This window comes from Cydia splendana, chromosome 14 (assembly GCF_910591565.1).
Source record: "Cydia splendana chromosome 14, ilCydSple1.2, whole genome shotgun sequence".
Classification (NCBI taxonomy): domain Eukaryota; kingdom Metazoa; phylum Arthropoda; class Insecta; order Lepidoptera; family Tortricidae; genus Cydia; species Cydia splendana.
In genome coordinates, this window is record NC_085973.1 from 571,770 (window position 1) to 590,874 (window position 19,105).

Consider the following 19,105-nt stretch of genomic DNA (forward strand, 5'->3'; position numbering starts at 1 on the left):
AATTTAACAGGAAAAGTAATAAAGGAATTGAGATGCGACAACGGTAGAGAATATATTAATAAAAGAATATTTAATTTTGCGAGAGAAAAGGGTATTATGATTAAGCCCTGCCCAGCATATGTGCATGAGTTGAACGGTACAGCAGAAAGATATAATAGATCGATTATGGATATGGCACGATGCCTTTTAGCAGAAGCAAAAGTTGACAGACGATTTTGGCCAGAAGCCGTAAAAACAGCAGCTTATTTAAAGAACCGAATATTGACAAATACTCTAGAAAGAAAGACTCCCTATGAACTATTTTTCCAGAAGAAGCCATCTGCAAAATATTTAAAAATGTACGGCAGTAAAGTTTATGTTAGAACGCCAGAAGAAAGGCGAAGGTCAAAATGGGACCATAAATCAGAAATGGGAATTCTTCTTGGATATACAGATGTTGGTTATAGAGTACTGATTAATGACAGAATTATCATAGCAAGACACGTAGATATAATTGAAAAAGATGTGAAATTAATTGCTTTTGACGGCGAGGAAGAAGGTAAAGAAGTAAATAAAAAAGAAGAAGAAAAGTGGGAAGATACCCTAAATGAGATTGAACCTGAAGATACAGTACAAGAGAATGATAATGACAATGACGACAACGTAATTAATGAGACGAGAAAGTCTAAGAGACAAATTAAAGCACCAGTCCGTTTCGACGAAGAATTCGGCTACTACTGTATAACTGTTCATTATTGTGATGCGATGATTCCAGATACTTTTCAGGAGGCGACCAAATGTAACGAGGCAGATCAATGGAAAGAGACAATGGATAGTAGAGAGATGAACAGTCTTGTGATGAATAATACTTGGACGCTGGTGAATGCTTCAGTGAACAAAAGGTACTTGATGTTAAATGGGTGTATACGAAGAAAACCAACGATCTCTATAAGGTCAGGTTAGTGGAACTGTTATAGATATTATAAAAGTGAATTCTGAAGATAATGTAGCGGATATCCTGATTAAATCGTTAGGTCATGTTAAATTCTTTAAATTTAGACAAATGTTAAATGTAACATAATATACACCGTGTTATACATCGTGTTCAAGATAAAGTTTGAAAATAGTAATTGTTCAAAGAATGTGAATTCTATTTAATTTATTATTGAGGATTAGTGTTGCTAGTGTTAATGTGTTGCCATGTAAAAATCTAAGGAGGCGTGTTGAGTATGTATAGATTTATACTGGCAGGTTAGTTATCAATGTTATTATGAATTTACTAGAGTTCTATGTCAAAATGTCACAGCGCTAAAAGAAAGGAATATCTGTTATTGTGTTATAATGTTATGATGGTTTAATTTAAATATATATTATATTTCCAACGTCAGTGTATCACTCAATACTCTAGTTCTGTGTTTCCATTATTATTACCTAAATCACCTTCTTCTTTATCTCTCACATACATTTAAGATTTTTAAATCGTTCAGGATAAGGATATTAATTCCATTTTCAGTACAGTTTCCATAATCAACTCGTAAAAGAATAATTGTAAAATAAACTAATATTTCAGCGGCATCCAGGCGTCGTCGCATTTTACTCAGCCAAAGACATTCCCGGAACAAACGCCTTTACTCCCGGCGACAACGCTTTCTTCCTCAAACGAGAAGAAGTATTCTGCTCCGGTGCAGTCCGATACAACGGACAACCTATCGGAGTCATCGTAGCTGAAACTAGAGCCATTGCCGAATACGCTACGAAACTAGTTCACGTTAAATACAAAGGTGTTTCTAAACCTGTGATCGACATAAATGAAGCAATGAAGTATCCCGCTAGAGTGAGAAAGGCTGGAGAAAAGGATGGTGGTGGTGAAGAGAAAGGAGTGTTGTTTAATATTATAAGAGGGAAGCAGACGATATATCAGCAGTCGCACTTCTGTATGGAGACGTTGGCGAGCGTAGCGAAGCCTACGGAGGAAGGTTTAGAGTTGCATTGTACGACGCAGCATATGGATGGAACGCAGATTGTGATATCGCGGGCTCTTAATATACCTGAACACAAGTAGGTATCAATTTTGAAGTATCTGTTGCAGTTATAATTATAGCGAATATGGACATGGGAGTAGATTTGTGAAACTTTCGAACTCGAAGAAGATCTCAGGTTAATACTGACTCACACATCAATGATTTCTTAAATTTGTAATAATTGTTATAACCTCTAGTACTTATAGATATTTAATTACACAAACGGGTCTACCGCGATATAATTTCATTGTTTTTACCTTTAATTCCGACGTTTCACTCCGAACGTTTCGTTTCTTTAATTCCGATGTGTACAAAACGCGAGAGTTTAAAGTGTTATACCTCTAGTATAGTCAGTAGCAGAAGTGGTTCAACGAGGCAGGATGTCCATAATTACGCACAAGCATTCTTTTTACAACGAAGTAGTCTATTTCTTCCTCTCTCTGTCTTTCTCTATCTCTGGCCTTTCGTTTCTTCAAGATAGTCGCAGCTGATGACGATATATCTTTATCCTTAGGATAGACATCCACGTACGTCGGCTAGGAGGAGCGTACGGTGTGAAGATCTCCCGCGGCTCAATGGTAGCGGTGGCGAGCGCGCTGGTAACATACAAGCTGAACCGACCATGTCGCATCATACTCCCGCTTACTACTCTGTCCAAGGCTATTGGCAAGCGGTTCCCTTGCACTACGGAGTATGAGGTTTGAAGTTGAAGCTAAGCCGATATTTATACTCTTGTCCTTCTTTGTGGTCATTATGGTGGAGGTAAATGTGGACAAGTGTACCTCAAGTGTACCGCAGATCGTTATCCACACTTGTCCACACTTTTCAAACAACTAGTGTAGAGTTTCTGGCAACAAAACACTACAGGGTGGAGGGGTTTAGTCCGTAGGCGGCTGGGAGAAACGCAGCCGCAGCCGAGTCGGGCATGCTGCCGGATACCGGGCCGGCAATATCCAATGAGGATTACCTCCACCTCTGACAAAAAAAAAACAACTAGTGTAGTGCTTTCATGTGGATAACGCAACGAGATCAAGTCGTGTTGAATACGTTGAAGACTTACCCCCTTATTCATAAACGTTTACTAAAGTTGACAAGCCGATAATAATCGTGTGTTCCTTTCCATCATACCAATACGTCGGAAAGGGATAAACGATTATTATCGGCTTGTCAACTTTAGTAAACGGTTATGAATAAGGGGTTGAATATTTAGCCTTTTTTATGATCCAAATTTTCTCCTTTATTGGTATGAAAACGCTTAAGAATTGCAGTTATGCTGTGTCCTTAACTTTCCTTAGGTTGGAGTAGATTTTTTGGGAAAAGTTCGTATCGGAAAAGAAGACCTTTACACAGACAACGGATATATGATCGACGAGCCATTGTACTTGGCAACGATAGAAACCTCCCAGAATTGCTACGAGAAGTTGCGTTGGCTCTATACAGTATATAATGTAACCACGGACACAGCTAGCAATACTTGGTGCCGATCTCCAGGTTTGTGTAACCTATTATACTATTGTCAATACTGTAAACTGTAAAACTTTATAAGCCTTATTAGAAATACAAAAGGGCCACTAGCACTAGTTGTTGTATCATTAATGTTGCTGTTCATACATATATAGTTAATTATTAGCATTCTATTTGTAATCTGGAGTTTGCACCAATCGTTGATAGCGTATGTTATGTCACTTATGTCGTAGATGTCCTGAAAAGAAAGAGGAAACCTTCTCATAGCAATTCTGCTACATGTCACATGTCAATTATTTAAGGTCATACAAAGGATGAGCTAAAGATATTTTCACCTTGATCTTATCAGAGGCAAAGAACGTCAACACCCTTGACTGGGATATTGAGTAAATCCGACTTAGAAGTTCTACAAACACTGCACTCTGCACTTCAACCGGAATACCAACAAAAATTGTAATAAGTAGTTAACTGAAATATGATTTCGTTTTTAGGTTGGAGTAGATCTATTTGGAAAAGTGAGGTATGGCAAAGAAAATCTTTACATGGATAATGGATACGTTGTCGATGAACCGCTATACATATGGACGTTGGAAGTTTACCAGAACTGCTATGAGAAATTGCGATGGCTTTACAAAGTCTACGACGTTACTACAGACACCGCTAGTAATACTTGGTGCAGATCTCCAGGTTTGTAGAACCACGTAAGGTCAGCCAGGGCGGTTGCAACTATGGGACAAATGCAACTACTAAAAATACAAGAAACTAGATCCACTTATACCATAGGTGGATGTGTGCCAAAAGAGATAGTTTCATTGTGACGTCACAGTCAACTTAATTCAAACTAATCGATAGTTTTGACGTTTCACAAAGAGTAGCCAATTTGACTGGTTAGTGTACTAGATATTCTATTTATTTTCAGGTACTCTGGAAGCGATAGCTAATATGGAATTCATCATGGAGCGTATATCGTACGAGTTGTCAATAGATCCTCTTACGGTCAGGTTGCGAAATTTAGATCTAGCCGCTATTGAACTGAGATTTATGGTGGAGAGAGTTAAAAAGGAAGGCCAATACACGGAGAGAAGAGATGCCGTCGACAAATTCAATAGTGAAAACAGATGGAAGAAACGAGGTTTAAGATTTTCTCTATTACGCTGGCAGGGCATTGGTAACCAGATCCTAGACGTAAACATGTCAGTGTATTACGACGATGGGACTGTATCTATTACCCACGGCGGCATCGAGATGGGCCAGGGTTTGAATACCAAGGCGGTTCAAATTGCTGCTCATTTTCTGGGAATACCGGTGGAAAAGATTCAGATTAAATCGAATAATACTATTTCGGCACCTAATGGTCTTATATCGGGGAATAGTACGACTTCAATGTCTGTTGGGATGGGTGTTCAAAGATGTTGTGAGAAGTTATTGGCAAGGTTGGCTCCTTTAAGACTTTCACTGTTAAATCCTAGTTGGGAGGTATTGACAAGAGCGGCGTATACGGCCCAAATAGACCTGCAGACGCACGGGTTTGTCTCTTTAAAGGATTTGTTGAAACCTGACGTGTTGGGTGTGACATTGGCTGAGGTGGAAATTGATGTTCTGACTGGAGAGTGGGAGTTATTAAGGGTTGACATACTAGAGGATGCTGGCATCAGTATTAGCCCGAATGTGGACATCGGACAGGTAAGCAGAATAAGTAGGTACTTAATTCGATGTCATATACCAAAGAAAAAGTAAAAATGCCCTCCAGTGACCGAGGCCGGATTCGAACCGGAATCTGCAGCTTCTACGTTTCACTCTTTAACTCTTAAGCCATTGAAGACTTTTTGTTTTATTGCTCAATATTGATCTCTTATTGTAGGTAGAAGGTGCTTTCATCATGGGCCTCGGATACTGGACCACAGAGGAAATGGTATTTGACCAGAACACCGGCGAGGTGCTCACGAACCGCACATGGAATTATCACGTGCCACAAGCGCGGGACATTCCGCAGGATTTCCGCGTCTATTTTAAGGATAAATCGATACCAGACCCTCGAGTTCTTGGAGCCAAAGGTAAGAAACAGGGGGACAATCTACGATAAGGTAGCGTGCGATGTAATTAACAGAATATTCGAATGAGGTGTTTGGACCAGGAACATTTACAGCTATCGCGAAAGACCACAGCACAGATCCATTCAGAAAGGGTTATAATTTAGCTACAAGTATACATATATTATATTAATCACTACACCTTATAAAAAACAAAGTCCCCCGCCGCCTCTGTCTGCGTGTTTGTTCGCAATAAATTCAAAAACTACTGAATGGATTTTCATGCGGTTTTCACCTATCAATAGAGCTTAGCGATTCATGAGGAAGGTGTAAGTGTATAATTTGTCAACCCGTGCGAAGCCAGGGCGGGTCGCTAGTATACTTATATAAATGTCATATAATCTGATACCCTACTTCTTGACTTATCGACGACATCTCCATCTGTGGTAACCTTGTAAAGACTATATAAGGTGCCACCTTATTACTTAGTTGCAGATATTTATACAGCAGATAGTACTCAGTTCCTGGAGTATATTTAAGTATGAAACATTATAGCTTTTACGATGTTTTTATTAAAGAAAATTGAAAAACTAATTTGCTACGTAAAAACACCATGTTAATGTGATTATTAAATGTGAACTCATTGAACAGATTCTAGTACCTCTTTTACCCTTCTTTTACCTAACACCTAACTGTCTGGCTACTTCATCCTAATAACCTTTTGCAGTTTTCCGTATAATTCTTTTTTTGTTCGGTAAATTAAAACAAAAAAAAAATCATTGAATATTCTTAATTTATATTTAAAGTTAATTGTTTTAAAGTAAAGTATCATCTGTTAAAATATCTGCAACTAATAAGGTAGCACCTTATATTTTTTGGCACTCATACTTTACTATGTCAAAAATGGTTGTTCCAGCGATCGGTGAGCCCCCAATCTGCATGGCAGTGGCGGTCCCGTTCGCGCTGCGTGAAGCCATCGTTGCTGCCAGGAGCGATGCCGGGATATCTTCTAAAGAGTGGTTCCCGATAGGTAAGAACCAAGCCACATTATCTGCACCAAATTTCAAGAAGTCCGAAATGAAACTCGCATAAGGTAAACGTATGGGTGCTCGACGCGGTCCCACTAGTACGTCATCTAGAAACTAATTAAGACGAAACAGGAGCTGAGTTTTAAATATTTTAGGTAAATATACCCGTCTCGCTAACGGAAGCGGCCCCTAAAAGTAGTGCGATAAGGACAAGGTGAAAAAACCTGCGTAAAAATCTCAATGAAATTATCTGTGTCGGACCGTTTTGCTTTTTTGGCTAATTGATATCAGTTTTGAATGCCACGCCTCTCATTGCGGCATAGTCAATTAGGCCATTGTGGCCATTTTTGAAGGGCTCTAGCGCCCTAAAAAACAAAAATATCAAAAAAAGCAAAACGGTCCGACACAGATATTGACAATATTAATCTGTGTTGAAGAAATCATTGATCTAGCTTCAAAAACCACAGAGGAAAACGAGGAGTACGTTTGTATGGAGAAATGACCACTCCCGTTGGCTCTTAAGTCATTGTCAATAGAGGTGACAGCAAAGTGTCATCTATTGGGCATTAGCATGTCGAGCACTAGTACGTTTACCTTACGTCTTCTCGCAACGTCTAAATGAGCACTAGTTTTATTCTAGCCGTTTGGGCACATTAAATAAATGAGTACCTATACACTTGAAAAACTTTCATTATTAATTACGTATTGCGTTTTCAATTAAAGTTTTAGTGTGATTAACTAATTTGTATACTTTCAGATGGCCCATACAGCAGGGAAGCTATACAAATGCACACAGTAACGAAACATAGTGACTTTAAATTTCACTAACCGGAAAGTATAGTTAATAATAATATTATAGTTCGCTTAGTTGATACCTAACTGTCAATTTGTGATTATGTATAAGTTTAAATTTTACATAATATTTCATTAAGAGTATGTATCGTAAAAATAAATAGGTACATAGTCATATTACAAAATTAAGTACATATTACAATTTATGAGCGGAATCTTTCTATTTAAAATGCTTCATGAATGTAATTGTATCCCAACACAAATAATAAATTCCCAAAATATAGCCCTAAATCTCCTCCAATCTTGGGAAAGTTTGGAAACCGTATTCACTTAACATACTAATCACAATAAATATAAAACTACTTCCGCAACCGCATATCTCGTCTCACTGCATCATTTGAAAATCAATCTTGTATAATAGACTTAAAGTTGATTTTAGGGAAATGGTTGAATGTGTGCTAGGGTTTTGTGAAGGTCGGTTAATCAGTATGGTAATGCGACAAGATGGGTTTCGTGGGTGACTGAGGAGACAAAATTGGTGACATACGGTGGATTTGGACGTCCGACAATGTATACATTAAAGTGTAAAATCTAAAACGTTTGAATAGCTCATCGAATACAATCAACATCAATAGGAACTTCAGTTTAGGCCGAAAACGGTACTTTTGATGACGTTTGGCTAACGAACAATTGAAGGGTAGGTACTCAAGATGAAGGGTGGCCAGTTGTTGACACCTTATCCTAAAAATTAATTCTGAAAATTCTGTTTGTAGGTGAATATAATATACATTTTTAGTATAAGGTGGCTTAGGTGGCCAGTTATTAAACAGTGGCCAGTTATTGACGATTTACTCTATAAGGTCAATGTGGCTAATTCCGGCAAAAGGGCCACTTTTCCGTGGGAAAAATAGTACATTGTGCAACATGGGGCGTAAGTTAAATATTGCAAACGAGTGTAAGTTAAATCGCGACGGCTTGCCGGAGCGATTTATAGACTCGAGTTTGCAATATTATTACGCCTCGTGTTTCACACAATGTTTTTCATTACACTTGCGATACAAATATTAAGTATAAAGACAAAAAACTGTTAATTATGGCACTAGAAATTTCATAACTCCCTAGGGAAAACGCTTTTTCTATAACTCCCGCTAAACCTGCGTGCAATTCCACATTTACTGAGCGAGTGTGATGAAAAAACATTTGCTTTTGATTGCTGAAAGTAAAAGCAATCGCTGCTTTGTCGATGAAATTATCAATGTTGTTCGTTGTTCGATAAAAACGCTAGTTTACGGAATAGTCCCTATGACGGAATTAGCCACATTGGCCTTAGTGTCATTTAAAAGAAAAATAATTTTGTCCTTGTTTCCTAAGAGGTAGTATGTATTGAGATGACAGCCGTACACGTAAAAATACTATAATCATTGTTTACAGACAGTGAGCATTCTGTAGGTAGGTACGTTGAACTAGTACCTATATAAATTCTGTGGCATATAGAGCCGGATTCACTGACCGGTCCGGCCGTGTGTTACCGCCTTAACGACCCGATAAATCAGGGTCCGTAATGAGTCCCGTGTAAACACGCCCGGATTAAGGACGATCTATTTCGCCAAACGGTGTGCCCACTTGCCCAAGCGTGGGCTTAGTGGGTTTATGGCGGCCAAGACTGTTTGCTAGTGGATAGAGGGTACATGTACAAACAGCAGCACTCTTAACAGTCACCGATGGACAGACATTATGCCTTTTGTAATAAGGTTTACGAACTGTCAGTTAACACTGTGGGTGATGGTACTCTTAGTTAGTACATTTGTATGTGTTTAGTAATGAACAAACCCTGTTAAGCCGACCACTTAGTCCATGGGCCAGCTGGTCAAATTTTTGAAAATGGTATAAATTGGGGGTACCAAGTTTCCTTTTCACAGCAGTTAGATAGGCTTATTATGATGTTAAAAAACCATGATTGCCATCTCAAAATGGTAGCTAACAAAAATGGCCGCCAATCCAAGATGGCGGATATTGAGTTTAAAAAATCAGCCGTAACTCGAGAAGTATTCGTCCGATTTCATTGCAATTTTTTTTAAACAAAAGCTCTATATGTGAGCTTAAAATTATGTTTACATATTATATCGATAAAGTCGACCGTGAATTAGTAATTAAAGAAATATTGTAAATTTTCTTATTTTTTTGTGATACTTTTTTTTTAATTCAGTTTTTACGAAGTATCTCGTACATTACAAAAAAGTTTTAAATGAGACAAAATAGTGTGTTAAATTAGCTTTAATTTGACGTATTATTTGTATGGAACTGAAGACTGAAAACACATGGAAACATGAATTAAATTTACTTCTGTTGAAATTCATCGTTGACTAAATAACTGCGTACAGAACAAAAAGCTTCAGATAGAAGTTGTAGAGTACAAAAAACATGTTTTTAGTATAGTTTAATAATAATAGTAAAATGATAGTAATAATGGTTTTATTTTTTACAAGTAAAAACTACTTTAAACTCTCGCGTTTTGTATACTTAATTAAATTCATTAATGTTACTAACGGGTCAAACGGGATTAAATTTAATTATTCGCTGAAACGTCGGAAAAAAGGTAAAATAATGAAATTATATCGCGTTAGACCCGTTATTGACATTAATTAGGTAATAACTAGTATTCGATTGAAATAGTAATTTCTTCAGTGAACTGCGTACAGAACAAAAAGCGCCAGATAGAAGTTGTAGAGTACAAAAATGATTTTTATAGTATAATTTAATAATTTATAATAATAGTAGCAGGGCTCGGAAACCGTTTTATTTTTCAAACCGGTTTCGTTCATAAACCCGGGAACGAAAAGGATTTCGTTTCGGTTACCAGTTAAAGAACTGTTCTATTGAGATACCGTTGAGATGCGTTCGCCTTTCGTTTTTGTGGAACTAAATTAACCGATTAAATTGAAAATGTCGAATTGATCCAAGTAAAAACTGGTATTCGGTATAAATAGAAATGTCTTCAGTGAAAATGTGTTCGGCTACAAATAAAGTGAACTATATATGTGTATAATATGTGGCGAGATAGGCCCTAAAAGACGGACAATCGTGGGCATTGTTATTTAATGCAGCATTAATAAGGAGATTTGAGGCTATTAGTAACCGACGTGACATACCGGATGAATTTTTAGGTATATAGGTACTGTGAAATATCACTGCCAATATAGAGTCCATTTCACCAATATCACGTCTTTAATAAAATTACAGACAAAAAGACTCCCTACGCTCGTGGTTCGAAAAATGGAATCTTGAGCGTAGCGAGGTTTTCACTACACCAACACGAGGAAAATACTAACTGTAAAATATCAAACAAAATCAAAGCGAATCGATTCAAAATGAATGTTATTAAATGTTAATATTCAAAATCATCATTTAAAAGCCAATTCTACCAGCAAACATAAGAAAACAACTCAAAATTTGCATTTGATTACTTTGCCTCACATGTGAATAAAATGCAACTATCTTATCAGCTTGGAACAATCAAGAGAGCCTTTATCCGCTGGTGTGGTGAAATGATATTGTAACTGCAGAAGCATGTTATCATAAACCCAAGAGTAAAATCTCAAAATTCTCTATTTACTTGCGAAACTTATTTCTTACTTAGACGACCGGTCTGGCCTAGTGGATAGTGACCCTGTCTGCTAAGCCGATGGTCCTGGGTTCGAATCCCAGTAAGGGCATTTATTTGTGTGATGAACACTAATATTTGTTCCTGAGTCATGGTTGTTTTCTATGTATATAAGTATGTATTTATCTATACAAGTATGTATATCGTCGCCTAGTACCCATAGTACAAGCTTTGCTTAGTTTGGGGCTAGGTTTGATCTGTGTAAGATGTCCCCTAATATTTATATTTATTTACTTAATAGAGGATGTCGTCAGCGTAACAGATTCTTCAAATAATTTTTCTTAAATATAACTTAAGTAAAGAGTTTTTATCCGGTACCTATGTCACGTCGTTTAGTAATAGACTCTAGTGGACTCTAGACTGGTATACAATGGCGTCCAAGCTCTGAACCAGCTTGGAAGGCAAAACAGAGTGCAACTGGTATGTATCCCAGGGCACGAGGGATTCATAGGCAATGAAAATGCAGATGAACTTGCCAGAGCTGGATCTTTAGGTAACCTTATAGGTCCGGAACGATTCGTGGGGCTCTCACAGGGAACCATCATAACGGCTATTAAAGACCATACTAAGATCAAACATCAGGAAGAATGGGACAGTCTGACGGGTCTAAAGCACGCAAAGCTCTTTATGCAAGGAGTAGACTCCGGTTGGAGCAAAAAGCTTTGGAAACTTAGCAAAAGACAACTCCAAATCATAACAAGGTGTTTACTGGACATTACGGGGTCAAAGGAATTCTGGCCAAGATGGGACACTCTGACAACACCGATTGTCGTATGTGTGGCGAAGAGAGACAGTAAAACACCTAATTTGTGAATGTCACGCCCTCGCCAGAAAAATAATTAAGGACTTTGGAGCAGGATATCTTGAACCAAAGGACTTTAAAACGCTAACCATGAGCTCTATCATCCGGCACAGGGATATATGGTGGGAAAAGCTCTTGAGTAGTTGACGGATCTTTTCTAGGGGGTAATTGCGCAAAAGATCCCTATGGATCGAAGTGTATCCAAGCAAGGGCCCCCGAAAACAATAAGATAAGAATAGACTCAAAATTCCTTATTAATGCTGCATTAAAATTGAATAATACTGCCTACTGTCCATCTTTTGGGGGGGTACTTTACAAAATGGTCTTATTTCGCTACATATTATACAAATATCTAGTTCACTTTGCATCATCTTGATTTGTAGCCGAAAAGATTTTCACTGAATAACTAGTTTTTAGCTAATTAATGTTACTAACGGGTCAAACGCGATTAAATTTCATTTTTAACCTTTTTTCCGACGTTTCAATGAATAATGAAATTTAATCGCGTTAGATCTGTTAGTAACATTAATTATGTATACAAAACGCAAGATTTTAAAGTAGTTTTTACTTGTAACAAATAAAACTAATAATACTATCGTTCTAATATTATTATGATCAATTTCTAAAGTTATTAAAATATACTAAAAACATGATTTTTGTACTCTACAACATCTATCCGAAGCTTTTTGTTCTGTATGCAGTGATTTAGTCAACAGTGAATTTCAACGGAAGTAAAACCAAATTCATGTTTCCATGTGTTTTCAGTCATCAGTCCCATACAAATTGTACGTCAAATTAAAGTTAATTTAATACACCATATTGCCTCATTTAAAACTTTTTTGTAATGTACGAGATATTTTGTAAAAACTTAATTTAGAAAAAAGTATCACAAAAAAATGAGAAGATTTTCAATATTTCTTTAATTACTAATTAATGGTTGACTTTATCGATATAATATATAAACATAATTTTAAGCTCACTTATAGAGCTTTGGTTAAAAAAAAACAGCAACGAAATCGGACGTATATTTCTCGAATTATGGTTGATTTCTTAAAACTCAATATCCGCCATCTTGGATTGGCGGCCATTTTTGTTAGCTACCATTTTGAGATGGCAATCATGGTTTTTTAACATCATAATAAGCATATCTAACTGCTGTGAAAAGGAAACTTGGTACCCCCAAATTATACCGAAATCTTGCCTGGCCCATGGACTAACTGACTAACAGTCCGCCGGACGATATCGACCAGTCAGTTGTTTAGAACTGACAAATTTTTGTTCTAACTGACAGATATCGTCCGATAGTCCGATGGCCTGTTAGTCAGTAGTCGGCTTTAGAGTTAGACCACGCTAAGTTGGCAGCGATTTAGATAGCCCAGACTGTGCAAGTGTTATTTCAATATCAAAAAACGTCACTTTTGAAACTGACATAGATGCTCAATGTCGTTACTTTATCAAATGTTTGAGGTATCTTAAAGTTCGAAACAGGCCGAATGTTCATGATGCCAAGTTTCATTTACTTATTTCCAGACATAGAAGTTTTTGTGGCATAAACGAGTGTTGGAGAAAATGAAACATCGATAAATCTGTTATCGATAAGTCATAGATTAATATTTAAAATATGGTACTTCTACTTGCTGTAGGTGAGTTACCGAGAAATTTCAATAATGCAAATCAATACCTATACTGCTACATAATTTCTTTATTACATAATATATTTACTACTTAAAAATTAAACGTAAACTACCTAGAGTATACAGTGCCAAAAGAATACAAAACTACCAATATATAAAAAAAAAAGAAGATATCAAAAGTGTTGTTTATTTCGCGGTAGCTATCTTCTTATAAAATGTAATAAATATCTAAGTATAACGTTTGGTAACATCGATAACAGACATGTCGATATTTTATTTTGCCAATCACTTTATTTTGCCACAAAAACTTCTATTCTATGTGTGCTTATTATATTTATAGCATTTCGATTGTATGGGAGCGGTTTTTGGTGGCGGGTTCAGAATAATTGAAATACGAAAGCAACTTTATGACACAGGAACAAGTAATCACTCATCCTTTGTTGAATACACGGTGTTTCTTAATAATTCTTTGTCATTTCTCTTTTTGTGACAAATAATGTCTTTTCAGCTAGCGAGGACAAATACAGCTAAAGAATACAAACTGTACAACAGCGACAGAATCATACAGTAAAAAGGTCTCAGTAAAAGTTTTGACTTCAAAAAACGGCCCACGTGATACATTTTTCTGACACTTATCACTGACAGTTATCCTTTTTCCATAAAAATACTCCGCCCGCAGCTTTGAGTATAACTCGATACACAATTTCCCGATATTAAAAAAAAGTTGTGATTGGTTGAAAATGTTATAGGAAGTTGTATAAAAAAAATTTCGCGATATAACACTTTAAACTCTCGCGTTTTGTACACATATTTAATTACAAAACAATGAAATTATATCGCGGTAGACCCGTTTGTGTAATTAAATAAATTTCGCGATATTACAGGCAGATTGACACTCTTTGATATATAATAGTCTATGCTATGAGGGTGTTTTGTCTATTGATACGTTTGTAGGTCACGACGTTTAGGGTCACTCTGGCGCCCTCTGGAGGTGTTTGTATAAAACTGCAGGTCAAATATAAATCAAAATGTAATGTTGAACGGTTTTATTTTATATATGGATGGATAATAATACTTATATTCTGCTCTAAGCCTGTAAACTACTTATATGTGTTGTTTCTAAGAAGTATTTATATTTCATAGCCATTGTTACCGACATTGTTGGCGGTTGTTAGTGTTGTTATTGTGTGTTGTGTTGTTGTATGTGTATGTTGTGATCGAGCGTTAGCGAAGGTCTATCTGTCCGATTCGAACTTTAAGATACGTCAATTAATAGATCTAGAAACGATATGGATTAGATCTGATGTGTCACCCTAGTATAGGGTTGCCATACGTCCCGGTACGCCGGGACATGTCCCGGTTTGAAGCACGGTGTCCCGGCGTCCCGGCCGATAAGAAAATTGTCCCGGTTTAAAAATCATAGTTATTTAGTAGGGGGCTGGACTTGGTAAATAATAATATACCTACATTTCTACGTTTCATATGGCCAAAATTAAAAAAAAATATTTTATGGTACCTACTTTTACCTAATGTCCAATATCAGTTTCTCAGACACACAATAATTAGATGATTATGTAAATTATGTTATTTTATAGCTTTTAAAGTTTGTAATGTAGAGCTCGAATTTCAGGCTCCCAAGGGCCTAAAACCTCATCAATGGAACTTCGGCCCTCCGAGTAACTCTTGTACATATGACACATATTATTGTTGAGTAACACTAGCGCTGCTTTCTTACAGCTCGACCTTCAGCGTCGCTTAATTTTTAACAAATATAAAAATTTGATTTGAGAAGCTTGGCCTTTTGCCTCGCATGAAAGCTCACCGCGCTGGTTATAAGTACGCTTCGGGCTTATTAAGTAATGTGGAGATTTCTGAGCTCGACCTTCAGCCTCACATTTTACCAAAATTTTTGGTTTGTCTTCCAAATCTTGTCTTCTTCAGCTTAGCCTTTGACCTCGCTACGCCAAGCTCGGCCTACGGTTTCGCTTTTTAATACAATGGACATTGGTTGGCGTCTATGCTCTAGCTGAGCTTATCCTGAAGCACGGCTTCGACCTCGCATGAAAGCTAGCCTCACTGGGGAACTTCGGATTTTTAGGCCCGGCCCGGCCTTTTTAACACGCTTTCACAATTTTGTCAAAAAAATTTCGCGCTCGCTTCGCTCGCGTTTTTTGCTGGTTTACCCTGAATCACCCGAATCTACATGGTAGCTTGACTGGTCAATGAATAATCATTTAAACACATGGAAAATTTATCTCCGAAACTACTGTGCTAAAATTTTGAAAAAAAAAACACAAAATAGTTCTTTACCTATCTATAGGAAAACCTATTAGAAATGTGCAGTCAAGCGTGAGTCGGACTTAATTATAGACATTTCACTCAAGTTTCACATGAAAAAATACATTGTTACAAATTGTGTAACCCTTTAAACGCGACGCGAGTCCGACTCGCACTTGGCCGGTTTTCTTTAAATGTCCCGGTCTGAGTCCCCACACTTATGGCAACCCTACCCTAGTAGCATTTTCGTTGGGGCCCACGGTGCCAACGGTAGGGAAAACGTTGGTATGAGGTTCGTTCCGTAGCCAACATTAATTTTGTATTGGCCCACCATCGCATTTACCAACATTCGCTGTGGCACAGATGCCCAACAATGGGCCTTTGTGTATTTTGGTACCGTTGGCTAAACAACGATAATATTCGTTGGCCCAATGATGACATATATCGCATTTACCAACATTGGCAGTGGCAGTGATGCCCAACAATGGGCCTTTGTGTATTTTGCTACCGTTCGCTAAACAACGATAACATTCGTTGGCCCAATGGTGACGAATACCGCATTTACCAACATTGGCTGTGGCACGGATGCCCAACAATGGGCCTTTGTGTATTTTGGTAACGTTGGCTAGTCAAGGATATCATCCGATGGCCCAATGATGACAAATATCGCATTTACCAACATTGGCTGTGGCACTGATACCCAACAATGGGCCTTTGTTTATTTTGGTAACGTTGGCTAATCGACGATATCATCCGATGGCCCAATGACGACAAATATCGCATTTACCAACATTGGCTGTAGCATTAATGCCCAACAATGGGCCTTTGTGTATTTTGGTAACGTTGGCTAATCAACGATATCATCCGATGGCCCAATGATGACAAAAATCGCATTTACCAACATTGGCTGTGGCACTGATGCCCAACAATGGGCCTCTGTTTATTTTGGTAACGTTGGCTAATCAACGATATCATCCGATGGCCCAATGACGACAAATATCACATTTACCAACATTGGCTGTAGCATTGATGCCCAACAACGGGCCTTTGTTTATTTTGGTAACGTTGGCTAATCAACGATATCATCCGATGGCCCAATGACGATAAATATCGCATTTACCAACATTGACTGTAGCATTGATGCCCAACAATGGGCCTTTGTGTATTTTGGTAACGTTGGCTAATCAACGATATCATCCGATGGCCCAATGATGACAAATATCGCATTTACCAACATTGACTGTGGCACTGATGCCCAACAATGGGCCTTTGTTTATTTTGGTAACGTTGGCTAATCAACGATATCATACGATGGCCCAATGACGACAAATATCGCATTTACCAACATTGGCTGTAGCATTGAGGCCCAACAATGGGCCTTTGTGTATTTTGCTACCGTTCGCTAAACAACGATAACATTCGTTGGCCCAATGGTGACGAATACCGCATTTACCAACATTGGCTGTGGCACGGATGCCCAACAATGGGCGTTTGTGTATTTTGGTAACGTTGGCTAGTCAAAGATATCATCCGATGGCCCAATGATGACAAATATCGTATTTACCAACATTGGCTGTGGCACTGACGCCTAACAATGGGCCTTTGTGTATTTTGGTACCGGTGGCTAAACAACGATAACATTCGTTGGCCCAGTGAGCACAAATATCGCATTTACCAACATTAGTTGTGGTACTGATGCCCAACAATACCAGTTGAGTTTGCTTGTGGCGTCACTAGATGGCGTTACTGTCTCCAAACATCGAAGTTATAGTTATTTTCTCGATTATTCCGGATATAATCATAATATTTTTTAAAAGTAACTTATAAATCTAATAGCTATAACTATAAAATTTATACATGCATTTAAAAAATTGTATTTTACCAACATTTTCTCAATTTAAATCTCACAAAACATAAATCTCGCTTACGAAGTTTCGAAGTGCGGTTAGTATATATACAAATTAGAGTGTATAGTAAGTGTACTTGCTTCGGCAGTACATATACTAAAATTGGAACGATACAGAGAAGATTAACAACAACTGCTGCCTAGGGCCTTCATGTGGATACAACCAATGCCTACCGTAGTGTAATTGTAATATTTATCAGCAAAGGCCCAACGTCGTATTACACAACCACTTACTTAACGTAGGGTAACTGTAGGACTCGTAAACAAAAGCCCATTACATCATTAGACTGTAGGCACACTATAAATTACACAACTATTTACCTACGGTAGTATTGTAAGAATCCTACACAAAGCCCAACGTTAAAGTTACAATGTTGGCCCTTTGTGAGACAAGCTGTGTTGGGCCTTCAACCTGGTGCACGACTACCTACCGACCTACCTGACTTGCCGTTGGGTAATTGTTGAATTTGCAAACAGAAGCACAACGAAAAAATTGCCCTTTTTTATTTTTTTGCAGTTGGCCCTACAGCAAGCCATACGGCCAAATGTAACAATTAACCAACCATCAAACAAATGTGTATAGGCCCAACCACGGCCCAACCAAAACCACCACCGTTGAATAATTGTATGATTTATTTAAATAGGCCCAACGAAAAAATTACTCTAATGGCCCTCTGTTGGGAATCTTCGGGAGGGCCTTTGTCGAGGGCCCTTCAGCAAATCGTACGGCCAAATGTAACAATTAACCAACCATCAAACAAATGTGTATAGGCCCAACCACGGCCCAACCAAAACCACCACCGTTGAATAATTGTATGATTTATTTAAATAGGCCCAACGAAAAAATTACTCTTATGGCCCTCTGTTGGGAATCTTCGGGAGGGCCTTTGTCGAGGGCCCTCCAGCAAATCGTACGGCCAAATATAACGGTTGCCCAACTAATACGTAAACAAAGGCCCAACAAAATCCCTACAAGAAAATGCTATTAGGGCAGTGTCTGAAGAAAACTGACATATCTAATCCATATCGTTTCTAGATCTATTAAGTGACGTATCTTAAAGTTCAAATCGGGCCGTATGTTTGGCTTGTTATTACGCTTGGGCAAAAATGCTTTACACAGTGACAGTGACAATAGTTATGAGGTCCCTGGGACTTTAATATATTATTGTAACTGCGATAAGATACGAAACTGCACTGAAATTAAATTATTTTACTGTCCGCTCAATACCTAAGTACAGCCACCAGCAATAGTATGTTAAACAACGAGTGCTCCGAGGAATTGTTCGGATTAATCCTTGCCGCTTCTTTTCGCCACCGCCCTACGCGACAACATTACCATCTTCATCATTTGGATGGTTGGCACTGTTGGCAGTCCTCAACTGTGCGTTTCTCCAGAAACTTCCTGCCTCGCACAGCCAAACAGGAATGAACTGTCGCCTGCGGCATTTCCGGACCGATACGACCTTCAAACCTTCAAGAAAAGAGCGTACTCCCATCTTAAAGGCCGGCAA

General features: G+C 38.0%; 1 protein-coding gene across 1 annotated transcript in view; it reads left to right on the forward strand.

Moving 5' to 3' along the window:
- Positions 1-7,350, forward strand: part of LOC134796969 (xanthine dehydrogenase/oxidase-like) — a 48,071-nt gene extending 40,721 nt beyond the window's left edge. The window contains exons 9-15 of the mRNA XM_063769163.1: positions 1,550-2,037; positions 2,515-2,698; positions 3,956-4,151; positions 4,384-5,147; positions 5,326-5,518; positions 6,411-6,524; positions 7,280-7,350. Of these exons, the coding sequence (XP_063625233.1) occupies positions 1,550-2,037; positions 2,515-2,698; positions 3,956-4,151; positions 4,384-5,147; positions 5,326-5,518; positions 6,411-6,524; positions 7,280-7,350 (2,010 nt within the window). The remainder of the gene's footprint in view (positions 1-1,549; positions 2,038-2,514; positions 2,699-3,955; positions 4,152-4,383; positions 5,148-5,325; positions 5,519-6,410; positions 6,525-7,279) is intronic.
- Positions 7,351-19,105: the final 11,755 nt, after the last annotated feature.